General features: G+C 40.8%; 1 protein-coding gene across 1 annotated transcript in view; it reads left to right on the plus strand.

The window, feature by feature from the left end:
• The first annotated feature begins 482 nt into the window (after positions 1 to 482).
• The window catches only part of ZNRF2 (zinc and ring finger 2), a 106,234-nt gene continuing 89,336 nt past the window's right edge, over positions 483 to 17,380 (plus strand). Inside the window, exon 1 of the mRNA XM_026508650.4 lies at positions 483 to 1,725. Coding sequence (XP_026364435.1) covers positions 1,260 to 1,725 — 466 coding nt within the window. The 5' untranslated portion in view covers positions 483 to 1,259. The remainder of the gene's footprint in view (positions 1,726 to 17,380) is intronic.

A 17,380-nucleotide genomic window follows, 5' to 3' on the forward strand; every position in this document is an offset into this window, starting at 1 on the left:
TGTTTTTGCGGTTCTTCGTCTTTTATCATCAACATTGTTGAGCGTCTGTTTTATCTAAAAGACACACTCTGAGTAACACCAACGAGGAGGTTAACACCCGCCCAAACTGGAGGCTCCCGGATCCAGGACACAGTCATTCCCAGCACCAGCTGGGAGAACTTGAAGTTTGGAGACGCGGTCTAATTCAGGGTCCCAGGGCCACGTGCGAGAGGAGGGGCCGCCTTCTGGTTGGCGCCCCGAGGGGCTCCGTCCCTCCAATCGGCTTAGGCCCCGCGGTGAGAGAGGGGGCGCGCCCTGCGGGAGGGGGCGGGACCAACGACCTGTCCATCACCGAGTCCACGGGTGGCAGCACCTACCACACCGCTGTACCTTGGCGAGGCGGGGCCGGGGCGGGAAGGCCGCGGCCAGGGGAGGCGGGGCCGGGCCGGCGGAAGCCAATCCGCCGGGCGGTGCGAGGGGGCGGGGGTGGGGCCACCGCCTGCGACCCAAACACCCGAGTCCTGGTGCACTTTGGAGCCCCGCTGCTCCTCGGCCTTCCGGTGCGAGGGCCGGGGAACCTCCTCCCCTACTGGGCACCCCCACCTTCGGGGCCCAGAACCTCCCCCCCCGCCCCTCCTTCGCAGGGGTTAGTGCGGCGACGGTTGCCGGGAAGCGCGCGCCGCCCCTCCCTCCCCTCCTCCATCCTCCCCTCACGCGCCACCCGTTTTTCCTCTTTCTCCGTTAATAACAGCTGGGTGGCTGGGGGAGGAGGGAAGGTGGCCCCGGCGGAGTCTGGGCGGGCGCCTCCCACTCACCCGCGAGCCGCCGTGTGAGCCGGAGGATGGCGGCGGTAGCTGCGGCCGCCCGGGAGGAGGCGGTACCGAGGCCCGGGGCACAGAGAGCGGCGACGGCGGCAGAGAGCGGCAGCGACCCGTCGCGGCGCACCAGAACCGAAACCAGCGGCAGCTGCACAGCCACCTGAGCCGCCCCTCCCGCCGGAGCTAGCGAGCGGCGTCCGCCGCAGCCCGACCTCCTTCCTCTCCGCTTCTCCTCGTTTCCCGCGACCTCCCGCAGGCCGCCGGTCTCGCCCGCCGCCCCCGAACACAAGAGCGCTCCGGGCGCCGACCGCCCTTCGGGGCGCCGGGCGGCGGCCCTGGACGTGCGGGCTTCTCCTTGCGCCGGCCGCGGCGCCTCGGCCCTGCCCGCTCGCTCCTGCGCTTGCTCCCGCCCTCCCGGCGCTCCGGGCGCCGCGCGCGGGCCAGGCCCGGGGCAGGGCGGCCATGGGCGCCAAGCAGAGCGGCCCGGCCGCTGCTAACGGCCGCACCCGCGCCTACTCGGGCTCGGATCTACCTTCCAGCAGCAGCGGAGGGACCAATGGGACCGTGGGCGGCGGCGGAGGCGGCGGCGGCAGCGGGGCGCGGGCCGCGGCCGCAGGGAGGTTTCCGGCTCAGGTGCCCGGTGCGCACCAGCCCAGCGCCTCGGGCGGCGCCGCGGCGGCCTCGGCGGCCCCGCGCAGTCGCTCCCTCGGCGGGGCCGTAGGGAGCGTGGCGTCGGCGGCCCGCGCGGCTCAGTCCTCGTTCAGCATCCCCAACAGCAGCAGCGGCCCGTACGGCTCGCAGGACTCGGTGCACAGCAGCCCGGAGGAGGGCGGCGGCGGCAGAGACCGGCCGGCGGGCGGGGGCCCCGGCGGGCCGCGCCTGGTGATCGGCTCCTTACCAGCTCACCTCTCGCCGCACATGTTTGGAGGTACGGCTCCCTCCCCTCCCCGGCTCCCAGGTTCCCTGCCTCTCGCGGGCGGCACGTGGGCCGCGGCCGCGCTGGGCTTTACCCTTCTCCTTTTCTCCTTCAGCCTGAGCGCCGCGGCTGTGCCGCGCGGCCCGGCCCGCTCACCCCTCTGGGGGGGGGGGGGGAATCGCCGCTTAACCCCGGCGGCGCCGCTCCCGCTACTCCCTGGGCTTGGGTTTTTAGACACCGGGTGTACCCCCCGGCTCCCAGTGGGTGCCCAGTAGAGGAAGCCCTTGTTTTCCCCTTGGGGTGAATGGAGCAAAGATTGTTTTTGAAACAAACCGATGCAACAGCCCTCGTGCTTGTAGCGTTTAGTATCAGGAAGTCAGGAGAAGACCGGTTGCCTAATGTAGCTCCGACTGGGGACGCAAGCGGTGAGCGTTCTTTACAGGCCAAGAGTCAGAGGGTCTCAGAGGAACAGAGGAGTATTTGAAAAAAGAGGGAGTTCTCCCCTTTGGACTGTTAATATAAAACCGTAATCCTTAAGTCTATGTGAATAGCCCCACCTACTGCATTACAGTTTAATTGGTGTGATGGAAAATGTATTTTTTGACCCCAGCGAACTGCTACTTTAGATAATGGCTCATGTGAGCCCCGCTTCATCTGAACAGGGAATTTTAAAAATTGAAAGCCTTTCTTAAAGAGAAGCTAATTATCGGAACTCTGCCTAAAAGATGCAGTAAAAGCATAGGTGCTTTTGAAAAGCAGTGTTGACTGCGAATTCAGGAAAAGTCGCTCGTGATAAATGGAAATTTTTAATAGCAAAATGATTTGCCTTTATGTAGAAACAGGAAGGGTGCTCTTGATATGAGGAAAGTGAATTTGGCCTCTTCAGTTACGTTCGGTAGTGATTTACTTTACCTCTAAACGGTTAATATCCTAAACGAATCGAGACACCCCTCCCTTCCCAGTTCAGGAGAAGACATTGGAAGTTTAATCTGGTTAGGGAGGCTGACTATAGAAGGTAAACGTCCCCGCATCATTGCATTATGTATCGTGATAGCAGATAAATTCACAAGTGAGCGCAGCTGGAACAGTGAGGCAATCATGCCCTCCATTTTTGTGGCCCTTTTTTTCATAAGTTTATGTGAGAAATTTGAGTTGGTGAAGTGGAATGTTCAGTAGTTTATCTGTTCTAATGTTCTGTACCATCAGTATTCACGTTAGCATATTGAAAACGGGAGTCCTATTTAGTATTTTTCATGTTTTTAATGCTGCTTTGCACTTTCAATAGAGAACTCTAACTACCTTACTTTAATTACTTGTTATAACTTTGCTACAAAAATAGAAATTTTGGTATTTCCTAAAATTGGGCCGTTAAAAAAAAACTTTCATTTTTGAGAAAAAGAACTAGTGCTGTTCTTACTGCGATTTGATCGTAATTAACACAGTTGAAGGTTAGTTTGATCTTAATTAACACAGCTGTAGTCACTACACTGAGGAATAACAAAAGAGTTTCTTGAGAATAGATTAGGGTAACAATAAAGGATAAGCTGGTTTTTAAAAATATCTTTTTAAAGTGAAAATTTGCCTTTAGCAGTTATCTTCAAAAGATGTATTTAAAAGCTTGCTAAAAGAATAAGAAAAAGCTTATCAAATTAATATCTTATTTCAAATATGCTGATTACTATACTTCAAGGGCTGATAATTTCCTTTAACAAAGAGTTAGTATATCTGTTTGGGTTTATTTTCTGAAAATAAATACCTCCCATTTAGAGCAGGGGGCAAATAGTTGACACTTAGGTTTTTAATTCATAGTAAATTAGCAAATGGCAAAGACATGGTTCGGAAAAGTAGAAGTAAAGCAAATTTATCTTTTTTCTTATTTAAGTTCCTAGTTTTGTGCGCATAGTTCTTTTTGTACTTTCAGGGTTAGGATTATTGGGGCCTAATAGCACAGCGATACTGTGGAACTTGGGGCAGCCTTTCTTAACCAGGTCTCTGCAGAGAATAGAGCCCTAATGTCCGAAGGCATCTATTGTAGGCAGCTAATTAACATTTTTCTCCTATGCTCTTACAATGATTCTAGTTTTGTATTATTCTTCTGAAATTTGAGAAAACAGCCAAATAATCTGTGTTTGGTAGTTCAGATGAGGAACTCCAGTTGAGAGAGCGTGGAAGGGGATCAGAGAAATTACTTGTTCCCATTTTATGATAGGAATAAATCACTACACCAGTACCTTCAATCCTAGTTGACACAGGGAGATGGAATACATTTAAGGACAAACACATCTTTCTACTGGCATTTGCTTTAGTGAGATTTTTACTTCTATTTCAATGGGTAGGTTTATCAGGGAAACTTAATAGACGCATATTTCTCCTCATCCTGAGATTAGGAAGCCAGATGATAAATCTTACTGTAAAAAATTACACTTGATTATACTTCACATTGACTTAATTTCTTAGTATGTATTATAGTATTAATGTGTTTATTCGGTTACAAATTGTATAAATGTTTGGGCATGTATAAAGTAATTCCCTCTGAAAATTGAGAAAAGGAATTCCAAATTAGTGGGAAGTTTTGCTGTAATTATGTAAAACGTATTTTAATTGATATTTGTGCTATTTTGTAATAAGAAAATATGGTACTGATAAGATGCAAAATTGTCATTCTCTTTTGGGCTGTCACGTAATTTTGCGGAAAACCTAAACAGTATACCATTTCTTTCCTTTTTTAAAATAGGAGTCTAGCAAATTGAATTGTTAGTAGTTTCATCATCATGAATTACCAAATTGAATGAGGTTTTCTGTGTTGGTTTTATGTTTTGATTATTTTAGCTGTATACATTCTTACTCGATTCTCTCTGGAGAGAACCAGAAGAGAGATGCTTAATCCAGATATTTTAGTTTATAGAAATTTCCTAGAATTTCCTGGAACTGAACGGTTTTTCTGATTTTTGTTACTCCTTTTGGACTGCTGAGTCTAATACTATTAAAGTGAACAAAAGCCTTCTCTTGTCTATCACCTTTGTTTTAAAACAGGCCTTTAGTGATATATAGGCTAGTATTTGAAAGCCGTGGTGGTATTTTAGGATTTTTTTTGGCTTTATTTTATGTCTCCAGTTTTTCCACTATCAAGTTGCTCATGTTCATAAAAGTCAGTTATTATTCGTGGTGGAATAGTCTATAATGATCCAGCAAGGATAGGGAAGGTAAATTGGACTATAAAAATACAGTGAATATACCAGTGAATGGAGATGATTTCTAGAGCTATCATGTGGGCTTCTCTCATAACCTCTCCCTGAGTCTAGAAGTGAAAAATGTGAAATGAATTAATCTAGACAGTTAACTGGTGGTACTCAATTGCTTATGGCCTTCTCCTAATTGGCTTGAGTGTGCTTGGGTCTGTTGCGTCCTCGAGTGTTTCAGTAGTCTGACTCTAATTCAGGTGCCTTCTGTTACTTAGGAAACATGCTTCCTTATGTTGAAGGAGTGTGGGTTAGCCCTTAAAATGGAATATGTTAAATGAAATCTGTATTTCTAGATAGATTTATTTCTCTTAATCTTCAAGAAAGATGAGGGTTTTTAAGGTAGTGAATTATCTCCATTAATTGTCACTGAATCATTCTCAGTCATCACTTTTTACCAGTAGTGCCAAAATATTTGAATTTGGGATATTGTGCTTAATCTACTTCCTGTTTCTGAATATTCTTTTATTCATTTGAAAACCTTTATGCAGTGTGGCAGAAGAGAAATACTTGCTTCTTCCTAAGAAAAATTACACTTCTAACTACCACCCTTGTCACTGCCCGAAAGAATAACTCCGGTGGTTAATGTTTCTCACTTGTAATCCCACATATCTTTAAACACTATAGGAGATACCTGGTGTTGTGTGCTTTGTTATGCTAAAGTGTGGGCTCTGTCCTAAAAGTTTCTGCTTTGGGAATATTTTAGAAAATTCTCTTTTTTTCCCCTCTTCCATCTCTAGCTTTATTATTTTTTTTCCCCCTGAAAGTTCTCTGGCCTGCAGGGTAGGAGGTGGGCTGGGGGAAGGAGTGGTTTGTGTTGCATGGACATCATCTGATCTGAAAGGTGCCTGACCTGAGTACTTCTGACGCTTTGCTAGTTGCAGAGTCAGTCGTTGTACTAAGGATAGTGCCTCCAGCAAGTCCCCAGCCCCCTCCAATTTGATTGCTTTGCCTGTTAACCGCTAAGTGGGTTCTTACTTGTTTTTTGGTCACTGGTACTGTTAATTAGGTACGAGCTTTTAAAATATTGATTATTCTGTGTTTATAAGGAGAATTGCCTTAACGTTGTACTTACTGCATATACTGGGTATATGTATGATTGAGTATATTAGCAAATGGGTTAAAAAAAGTATAGGAACAGTTTTATGTAGCAAAGTACTTTCTAAACGTTTTAATTATGCATGTACTTGACTGGTATTGACTGGTATTAACTAATGAATTAAGTTTGTTGTGCCCTTGTTTAAGTGTTTAGAAATTGGGGAAAACATGTCTTTTGTGTAAACAGTGAAGGGTTCAGAAATACCTTGGGTTCTGATTATAAAAGCTTTCTATTCTCCTTATTAACCAATTACTGTACATTTTTGTGTCCAAAACAACACTATCTATTATCTCCGTTCACTTTAGCTTGGGTCCTCCCCGAGATTTCAATAAAGGTATGCCAAGACTGGGTTGTTACTTAGAGACTCAACTGGGGAGGGGTCTGTTTTCAAGCCGCCTCAGGTTGTTGGCAGAATTCATTTCCTCATAGTTGCTAAGCACATGACATCTTGCTGCTTCAAAGCCAGCAAAGGAGACAGTCTAGCGAGGTGAACTGGTGCTACGTACACTCTTACATAAATATGTGAACGTAATCACAGACAGCCCATTGCTTTGCTGCTTCCACTGTTTGGAAGCAAGTCACAATTCCTGCTAGAGTCAAGGGGAGGGAATGACAGGTGTAAATTTCAGAAGGCAAGGATCATGTGTGTTCATTCTAAAGTCTGCCACATTGATTATAGACTTAGGTTGACCAGTTAAACATGCAACTGTTCTAACTTTATTTTTACACTCATTTGTTATTTACTTAGGAAAAGTTGTAATAATGTATGTGGTAAATGTTGCTTTAGTAAACATGAATTTACTTTTTTAAGGGGCTGGCGTTGTAGTTTTCAGGGGCACGCACAAGGCTTCTCCTGTGCTTGCTCAGGTCTCAGTTGAATTGGAGATTATTTTATATTGTAACAAGTGCTATAATAGGACTATTAACAAAATGCTTTGTAAGGTGTCCTTGTCTCAGGTAAGGAATACTTCACAGAGGCAGGTAATATTTGAACTGTGAGGATTTAGCAGTCGTATGGGGGGGTCGACACTGCAGACTAAGGAAGAATCCACAAAAGCCTTGGCTTTTGGTAGTACATATTGAAAAGTTAAATATGTCTGGATTGTAGGGTGTAAGGAGGACTGATGAGAACATGAAACTAGAAAAGTCGGTTTGGACGATTTGTTGAAGGATTTTATAGTGCTGTACCTTTGTTTTACTTAACCAGGTTTTAAAGTAGGCACCACTATGGTCATGGCTGATATGGATGGCAACCTTCCTGAGTCGTGCAGTGCCCGGCCTGTGACACTGGTAGAGCACTGCTACTCATTAAATTGCTTGTTAGGAGGGAAGAAGTAGCAGGAAGATAAGCTAGGACACTTTTAGACTATAATTGGTGGAAGGTGCCTAAATTGAAATTATGGCTTTGGTGGAGGAGAGGAAAAGTTGGATTCGAGTGAGATTTCTAAGGTAAAACTGATAGGATTGAGAACTGGGTGCATAGTGATGTCATTAACCGATATTAAAAATAAAGGAAAGAAAAAATTTTAGGAAATGAGTTCTTTCAGGCCTGTTAAATTTTGAGTGGCAATAGGGTTTCCATCTAGAAGCATCCTTTAAGCAGTTGGAAATATACATCAGCAATTTAGGACATTACAAAAACTTGAGAAATAGTCAATTAGCAGGTTTTAAGTGAAGCCAGAAAATGGCTAAAATTACTAAGGGATAAATATAAATTGAGGAGGAGCAAGCATCGACTCCTGGGGAGCAAGAATTTTAAGAGACAAGCAGAGTAGGAGAACAGTGATTAGAATTGAACCCAAGGAAAAGTTGATGGAAATTTTTTTTTTATCATAAAAATAGTACATGTTCATTAGAGGAAACTAAAATGCAGAAAATATTGAAAAACACACAAAAGAAATAGCAAATCACTTGTAATCTTACTGTCAGAAGTAACCAGAATCAGATGTTCACTTTTTCATATATGTGTTTTAGATATAGAATTTGGAATATTCATTCTATATATTCTTTTCATTTTAAACTTTTGTGATGTTCTAAGGTAAAATTTTAAAGCTACAGATTTACCTCTGAGAATTGCTTTAGCTGAATCCCACAAATTTTTGAAGTGGTTTTGTTAACATGCAGTTAAAAATACTGTCTAATTTCTCTTGTGAGTTCTTTGATCCATGGGTTAGATGTTCTTTGATGACGTGCTCTTTCCACTTCATTAGTTTCTTCCATGACATTGAATTTTTTTTATAACATGGTTTTTAATGACTGCTCAGTGTTCCAGAATTCACTCAGTAAATATTTAATGAGGACCCGCTTTGCCATGCACCGTCCTGAGGATACAGAAGTGAAGAAATAAACACATATCCCTCCTTTCGTGGACCTTCTATTCTACTTGAGGGAGATGGTAAACGAGTAAAAATAGTGTGTCAGAGGGTGTCAAATGTGATGGGGAAAAGTGGAGTGGAAAGGTGGGTAGAGATTGTGGGGTGGAGACTTGTCCCTATGTTAAATAGTTTTTTGGAGATAACCTCACTGACAAGGTTGACATTCAGGCAGAGGGAAGGGAGCAAGCCATGAGGGATCTCTAAGGCCCTGAGGAATGCATGTACCTGACGCGTTGTGGTAGCGAATAGCTGTGAAACCTGTGTAGATGGAGTGCAGGGGGCTGTAGATGAGAGCAGAGAGGAGTGGGATGGACAGAATCATAAAATGCTTTGTAACCACTGACCTGTTTTTTTGACTTTTGTTTCAGAGAGGGATGGAGAGGCATTTGAGAGGTGTTTTTTGTTTGTTGTTTTTAAAGATTTTATTTCTTTGCCAGAGAGGGCCAGCAAGCACAAGCAGGAGGAGGGCAGGCTGGGGGAGAAGCAGGCCCCCCGCTGAGCAAGGAGTGTGATGCAGGTCTGACCTGAGCCAAGGCAAACGCTTAACCGACTGAGCCACCCAACATTTGAGAGTTTTTTGAGCAGACGATTGACATAACCAGACTTGGGCATTTAAAGGATTACTCTAGCCACAGTGTGAGAGTGGACACTAGAGGGCAAGAGTCAAGCAAGGAGTTAAAAATCAAGGCAGAAGATAACAGTGGCTTGGACCAGGGTGGTGGCACTGAAGGTGGTGAGGAGTGGCCAGACTCTGTATGTCCTGTTCTTGGAAGGTGGAGCCAACTGGGTGAGCTCTTGGAGGAGTGAGAGTGAAAGGGGAGGCGGGGTTTATATGGTTTATTTGCAGTTGGGTGCTGTTATGCACTGGTGCTGTCAAAATCGGGCATGCGAATGTTTACGTTTCTCCAGTTCTTAAAAATTTATCAGAGGCGTGGGATTGTTAGAACCAAAGATATGCATTTGTTCAAGGCATTTGATCTTTATTGCTGAATTGCCCTTTGGAAAGGGCAGCTTCTTCAAGCAAAGTATAATTTTAGGAGTATCTAATTTTTTTTTCCTCCCCATGAAAACTCTAGTGAGGTTTTTAATACTTAAAAGGGCAGGTTGGTAGATGCATTTTGAGTAATATCTATAAGTCATTATTCTATTCAGTGCTTTTTTTTTTTTGCAGTAAATTCAGTGTATCAAAAAAGAATAAGTATATTCAATCACTTGAATTTAGTAAATTCTGACCATCTTGTATATCCTAATTTTTGTTGAAATTGTGATTATTCTGTGATAATTTATAAATTCTATTTGTATACATGTGAGCTGAGAAAAATGGAACAAAGAAACCATATACTGTACATAATGAGTTATACATTTAATTCATTTCAAAGAACCGGCTTTTGGTTTGCATGATAAATTTTACCACTTTTATTGATTTTTTATTTCATTAGTACTGCTCTTTCTCTTCTTTCTCATTTTGTAAAGTTAATTATGCCCTTCTAGCTGCTGCTGCTTTTTCTTTTTTTTTTTTTTTTTTTAAAGTAAGCTCTACACCTAATGGGGGTCTTGAATCACTCACAGCCTTGAGATCAAGAGTTGCTTGCTGTATTGACTGAGCCAGAGAGGGGGGCCCCTCTCTTAGCTTCTTAGCTCATTTTATTTTTCATTTGTTCTTCTTTAATGGTAAAAGCATTAAGGCAATGTGTGTAGTCCTTTCCCATAGCTTTTGATACTTAGTATTTTCATTGTCATTAAGTAAATGAACTCTCTTGAGGAATAATTTTGTTCACTACAGTTAGATTTTTTTTTTTTTTTAACCTAGGATTTACATTGAAGTGGCTTTAACATCTTTGGTAGATTTACTGTTGTTGTTATTACCTTCTTGTTATTTCCGTTGTGACCTAGAAGTATTGCATTATGGTCATAGAATCTTAAGACTTTTTCGGTTGCAAATGATAGAAATACAATGCAAATAACATTAACATAACAAATATTATAGATCTTGGGATGGATCTGTGTTTATCCACTCTGCACTGCATATTTGATAGGCCTTTCCAACCTGCTAACTCTTACCTTTCATTTTGGATAGTTTTTTGGAATTATTTCTGTGATTATTTCTTCTGCCATTTTCTTTTCTCATTATTTCAGTGTTGGACACTTAGAGTGATCCTTTGCTTTCTCTTTTTTCTCTTTTTTCTATCTTTGTTTTTCTTTTTATGGCAGTTTCCCCCCCAACTTTTATCTTCTAACTCTTTTGTTTATTTCTGTCATCTTTTTAATTTCCAAGAGGTTTTTTTTAATCGTGATTTTTTTAATACATTTTGTTCTTGTTTTGTGGGTACAGTGTTTTTCTAAGAATATTAATGACATGTGTTTTTGTGTATGCCTATGCTTTATTTTCCCCTTCCAGTTACTCAATTTCTTCCCAGTTGCTTTTTCTCTTTGTTTGGCTTCAGTCTTTCATTAGGTTCTCTCCTCAAATGTTCGGTGACCCTTGGCTGTTCACTCACTCATTCTCGTTGGAAGCTGTGTGCACGTGCAGGGTTATCTGTCTGGGCCCCTTTTCTTAGGAATTAAGAAATCCCTAAGAAATGACTGTCTTTTTCTTTGGATTGGTCATATTTTCCAGAGTGGCTTCTCTCTCTCTCTCTCTTTCTCTTTTTTTTGCCTGGAGGATGTACTATTTTATACCTCTGTTCTAGGAGCAGCGCGCGAAGAAAGTCAGGAGTGTTAACAGTCAGTGTGGTACTTTCGTTTAATTTCCATATTTGTTATCAGTAGGTCCCTCTGTCTTTTATTCCCGTTATCCCCAAGTCCAGGAACTTTCTTTCTCCAAATAACAGACCTCCAGTCTAACGCCAGCCGTGGGGAGGAACAGCTGCCTGGTTGCTGAAATCAGGGAGGATAACTGGAAAGAGACTTGCAGTGAATCTCTCTCTTTTTAGTCTCTTCTCACGCCTGCCACTTCTTGTGCCGCGCGCACGTCAGCTTGCTTTTCTGCTTTCCTAATTCTGTGATGAAAGTTACCACTTATTTTCTTTCTGTAGTCTAATGATAATCCCCTTTCCCCCTTTATCCTTTTATAGGCTTTCTTTAAAAAATACATTTTTAATGATTTTAGTAAGATGTTTGAACTGAGGGGAGGCTGATAAATGTATTCAGACAATTGTCTTTAACTGGAAGTCCTCTTTTTTTTTTTTTTTTCCTAATTGCCTAAGAAGTATGAATCCATTTCTGTGAAATTTCAACAATTCAGATAAAATGAAAGTCACTTTCACTCCTTCGCTAGTGATCCCATCCGCTCCCAGATGTCACTATTACCATTTTTTTGTATGTGTACTTCACAACTTTTTGATAAATTGATTTACTTACAGAGAAAAACAGTTTCACTTGTATGAGATTTTGCAATAGAGACTTATTGTTGACAAGAACATTGTCCTATATTCTTCTAAAACCTGCTTTTTTCTCTTTAACGGGTTTAGGAGTTTTCTATGTGGGAGGACATACAAGTGTAACTCTTCTCTTTAACTGCTGCGTACGTACTGTCCAGCCATAAGAGGCATGCACTGTACATTATTTAACCATTCTTCTGTTGCTAGGCATTTAGGATGTTTACACTTTTCCAGTGTTGTAAAAAACATCTTTATCAATAAATGCGTATGTACGGCTTTTTCTCAGATAGGTACTATTAGGACACCAAGCATCTGGAATTAGCGTCAGACTCCAGAGGTTTAAGGGCACTGTCCTGAGAAGACTGCTCTCATTTCAGCTTCAGCTACATTTTGGGGTTCTCAGGCCGCCTGTACTTCGGATCAAATGACTACAAATTTGGAGGAATAGGGGTGGGAGGGGAGATCGCATGACTTCTCAGGTTTGATAATTCACTAGAAAATAACTCACAGGACTCAAGAAAATGGTATACTCGAGATGATGGTTTTATTTTAAAGGATATAAAGCAGGACCAGCCAAATGAAGAGACAGAGTGTGTGGTCTGAAAGAATCCCAAACACAGTGCTTTCCTGCCTTCTCCATATGGAATCAGGCTGTATCACCCTTCTGGCACAACAGTGTGTTCACGAACTAGAAAGCTTCTCAAAGCCTAGGTGTCCAGACTTTTTATTTGGGTTTTATTATTTAGCTATGCTTGGTTAAAAATTGGCCATGTGATTGGACTCAGTCTGTGACTCCCTTTCCTCCCTAGAGGTTGGCCTGGCTCATCACCCCTCAAGCCTTTACTCGTAGGGTTGGTCTTTCTGGTGACTAGCCTCTATTCTGAATTGTCTTAGTAGCATAAAGTCACATGTGATCCCAGGGGGCTCGTGAATAGTGAAGACATTCTTATCACTCAGGAAATTCTAAGGGTTTTAGAAGCTCTGTGCCAGGAACCCAGGAACAAAGACCAGACAAATTCTTTATTATACAACAGATACCTAGAAGTTAAATTTTCTGATTAAATGCTATACACACTTTAATTTTTAGTAGGTAACTGATTTTAATAGATACTCCCTCAGAGGCACTACTAATCTATTTTGCACCATTATATGATAGTACTAAATTTTCTGTAACTTTGCTGCTATTAGATATTATTTTTTCCTCCGTTTCACTTGATGAAAAATTTTGATTTCCATTTCTTGATTGCTAGTGAAAATAAGCATTTTTTCATGTTTTTACTATTAGCTGTGTATATTTCTTTTTTGAATTGCCTACTTGTTGACTTTGCCCTTTTTTTGTTATCTATTTTATATTGATTTGTAGTTAATTATATATTCTACAGATTAGTCTTTGGTTGTTTATATGTTTTAAATATTTCCTCCCAGGTTATTGACTTATGATTATATTTTTATGAATTAGATTTATTGCGTCAATTCTAATGGTACAGGGTTATGAATTTAAATTATTAAAATGCTATGTAAAAGTCTATTGCTTCCTATGAATGAAGAAGAAAGGACCTTCGGGGCACCTGGGTGGCTCAGTCAGTTAAGCATCTGCCTTCAGCTCAGGTCATGATCCCAGCGTCCTTTTCTGGAAGAAGCTTGCTTCTCCCTCTCTCTGCTGCTCACCTTGCTTGTGCATTCTCTCTCTCTCTCTCTCTCTCTCTCTCTCTCTCTCTCAAATGAATAAATAAAATCTTGTGGGGGGAAAAAAAAGAAAGGGCCTTTATTAATGGCAAGATTTTTTAAGGTGATTTTTAGCTGTCTCAGATATATTGGATCTAGTGTCAGAAAGATTTAAATTATATAAGCCCCCGTTTGTGTCTGTCCCATTTTTTGGGAACATTTGAACTCTTTCAGAGCCATGAAGAATGGGAAGAAGAGGAGAATATTTATTGTGGCAGTATGGTGGGAGAAGTCCAAAGGTAATAACTAATTAAAAAAAAATTCTGTGAATGGTATTTATCCAGATCATTCCTCTTCTGTTTTATTAAAGGTGATTTAAAATTGACCATAGGGCGCCTGGGTAGCGCAGTCGTTAAAGCGTCTGCCTTTGGCTCAGGGCGTGATCCCGGCGTACCGGGATCGAGTCCCACATCGGGCTCCTCCGCTGGGAGCCTGCTTCCTCCTCTCCCACTCCCCCTGCTTGTGTTCCCTCTCTCGCTGGCTGTCTCTCTGTCACATAAATAAATAAAATCTTAAAAAAAAAAAAAAAAAAAAAAAAAAAAAAAATAAAATTGACCATAACTCCAAGTGTCATAATTCTATAAATATTAAATTCTCTATTATAATAACTTATATGTTCAGTATCTTTATAAATTGCTTTATGATGTGTTCTTCATGGAATTTAGAAGTACATAGTATAAGATTTAGTTCTTATATTTAAAATTTTACCATTGAAGGGTCTCCTGGCTGGTTCAGTGGGTGATCTTGGGGTTGTGAGTTCAAGCCCCACCCTGGGCGTACAGCTTATTTAAAAAAAAATTTAACCATTGAAGTGATTTCTTTGAAATTTAAATATTAATTTTTTGGCCTATAACTTTCAGAAATACAATGTTTCAATAAATATCAATGAAATCTAGTTTATAGAACTCTTAGTTCTATATGTGTATGTATTAAATATATCTTAATATCCCAACATGAATGTTATCTTGTGTGATAATATTACTAGTTCACATCTGTAGACATTTTACAGTTTATAAAAGCATATTTACATACTTTATTTTCAGGTAACACTTCGTAATACATAGAGAACATAATATTCGTTTTATCAATGAGAAAACTAAGCCTCTGAGATATTAAGAAATTTGTCTTTTAAGCTGTATAAATCATTACGACTCTGACTCACTTTTTTTTTTTTTCCGTTTCACCATGTGCATTAGTTTCTTATGGATGATGTAACAAAGTACCACCAACCTAGTGACTTAAAACAGGGCAAATGTAGTATAGTTATAGAGGTCAGTGGTACACAAATGGGCCTCACTGGGCTGAAATCATGGTGTTTATAGGCTGCTTCTGGAGGTTCTAAGGGAGTACCTGTCTCCTTGTCTTTTTCCAGCATCCAGAGACCACCTGCACCCCTTCCTCTGTCTTCAAAGGGGGAGCAACATTGGGCCAGGTTTTCTCCCACTGACCTCTCTCTGGTTTTAACCCTTCTGCCTCACTTCTACCTTTTAAGGACCCTTGTGATTGAATTGGGCCTACCCAGGTAATCTAGGATAATATCTCTATCTTCAGATCAGTGACTAGCAACCTTAATTCCGCTTTGCCATGTAACCTAACGTGGTTCCAGAGAATAGGATATAGACATGTTTGGAGGGCCATTATTCTGCCCATGATAACTCTTCAATATCTGCACTGTTTAAGGAAAATGAAGTATTTTTGCTTTCATGATGAGTTATCATTATGAGAGGAAAAAATGATATCGGACTGGAAAAAAATATTTAAAGTGAACGTTATATTTTGGCTATTGTATCTAAAAGAAACCTAGAAGAAGTTTTTTTTCGGGGTGCCTGGCTGGCTTAGTTGGTAGAGCATGCGACTCTTGATATTAGATCCATGAGTTCAAGCCCCATATTGGGGGTAGAGTTAACTTAAAAAAAAAAAAAATTCTTTTTCTTAAAGACGGTTAAATGAGTATTTCCCAAATCTTGTATGAAGCAATAAAAATGAATTGCAAAAAAAGGTAAACAAAGGAAAAAAATGCAGTGATAATTTGATATAGTCTCTTAAATAATTCAAAGAGTTGTCATTTTTATTCGTATTAAATACTAAAGTCTGTTATAGATAGACATTCTTCACTTGTAGTCTTTTGGTCATTGAGTTCATAAAATAAACTTCAGGTAGTCCATAAAGCTTTTGAAATTACATACAAAATTTTGTGGTTAATGTTAATTTTTTTAGAGGAATAATTCATGGTTTTCATCAGATTCTCAAAGAGGTCTGTCACCTTAAATTAAGAACCATGGGTCTACAGATTTTTATCATGTCCATTTAAATTTTTTTTTTTGGTACAGTTCTCTGATGTTTTTGTATAGATCTTTTATACTTGAGATTTAACATGTAAAAGTATTAAGCTTCTGCCATGTGCTAGGTGCTGATAAGTAGTGAATGTAACACGCGGACCCTGTTTTCATCAAGCAGGGTAATTGTCACATTCTTTTCTAATCTTTTTTTTAAAAACCATTTAAATTTTTTTTTCCTGAGCCTTCTCTAATTTTATTATCATCATTGAGAACTGACCGTTTTGTGGAAAGGAAGTAACTACTTTTTTCCTTTTTTAAAAACTTAGGATTAATTTGCATACATTGTAATGCACAGATCCTAAGTGTACAGTTTGAAGAGTTGACAAATGCATTTGACAGTACGCTGTGTAATATACGATCAAAATAGAGAACATTTTCTTCACCCCAGAAAGTTCTCTTATGCTCCTTTAAGTCGTTCCCACCCTACTTCCAAGAGGCTGATTAGTATTACCTTTTTCTATTATCATTAATTAGTTTTGCCTGTTCTTGAACTTCGTATAAATGGAGTCATACAACATGTACTCTTTCATGTTTGGGGTAGTTGTAAAGTAAGTTAGATATGGGAGACATTGGAAAGATTAATGAAATTTTTTCTTGCCTCTCCCATTTCTCTGCTCTGTCCCTTCATGCCACTCCCTCCCCATTACTGCACAACACTATAATTCTGAAACTAAGAATATACAAAGTGTTTAATGATGGATACGTGGTAGAAGGTGTGATTGTGTGAATATCTCAGAAAGTGGGATAGAGCGGTTGATTTATTTGCAGATTGTCAGTTGTCAGGAGAAGGAGAAAGTTCAGAGAACTTTATTTTTAGGATCAATATTTCCAAGTATGGGGGAAATTTTACTTGTCCATGGAATATAGGTAAGTTGTTGAACAAAAATTCAAGAGTAGGAACTTTATTATGTTTTTGGTTTAGTCTAAATCTTTTTAAAAATTAAGTAGACAATGGCCAGGCATTATTTTTTTTGCCTATGACGTGTTTTTGTTTTCATACAAGTCTAAGAAGTATAAATGAGTCAGCAGTCATATTAAGTTCTGTGTGCAGCTTAGCTGTACTCCAAAGTAACAGCTGAGCCTGAAAGAAATTCTAGCCTTTATGCAAGAAGAATCAGAAAAGGGAGTTCTCACGGCGTTACGACAGCGAGACAGACTATACCAAGTCTCTGAAATCAGGATGCACCGAAGTTGAGACAGGTGAAGAGAAGGATCTGCTCCTCTGTTCTAGCCTTCTGTAAGGATGGCAGAACTGCAGCTGCGGAGTCCTCCAGTAATTATGAGAAGGAGTGTTTTTATTTATATATTTTAAAAATATAACATTGTATACATTTAAGGTGTACAATGTGCTAATTTGATACACATATATTGCAAATTGATTATCAAAATAAAGTTAGCACTTTCATCACATCATATAATTACCTTTTTTGTTTTGTTTTTTGGTGGAGAGAACATTTTGGATGTACTGTCTTAGCAAATTTCACATCTATAATACAGGACTATTAACTGT

The sequence above is a fragment of the Ursus arctos genome, unplaced genomic scaffold, assembly GCF_023065955.2.
Source record: "Ursus arctos isolate Adak ecotype North America unplaced genomic scaffold, UrsArc2.0 scaffold_3, whole genome shotgun sequence".
Classification (NCBI taxonomy): Eukaryota; Metazoa; Chordata; class Mammalia; order Carnivora; family Ursidae; genus Ursus; species Ursus arctos.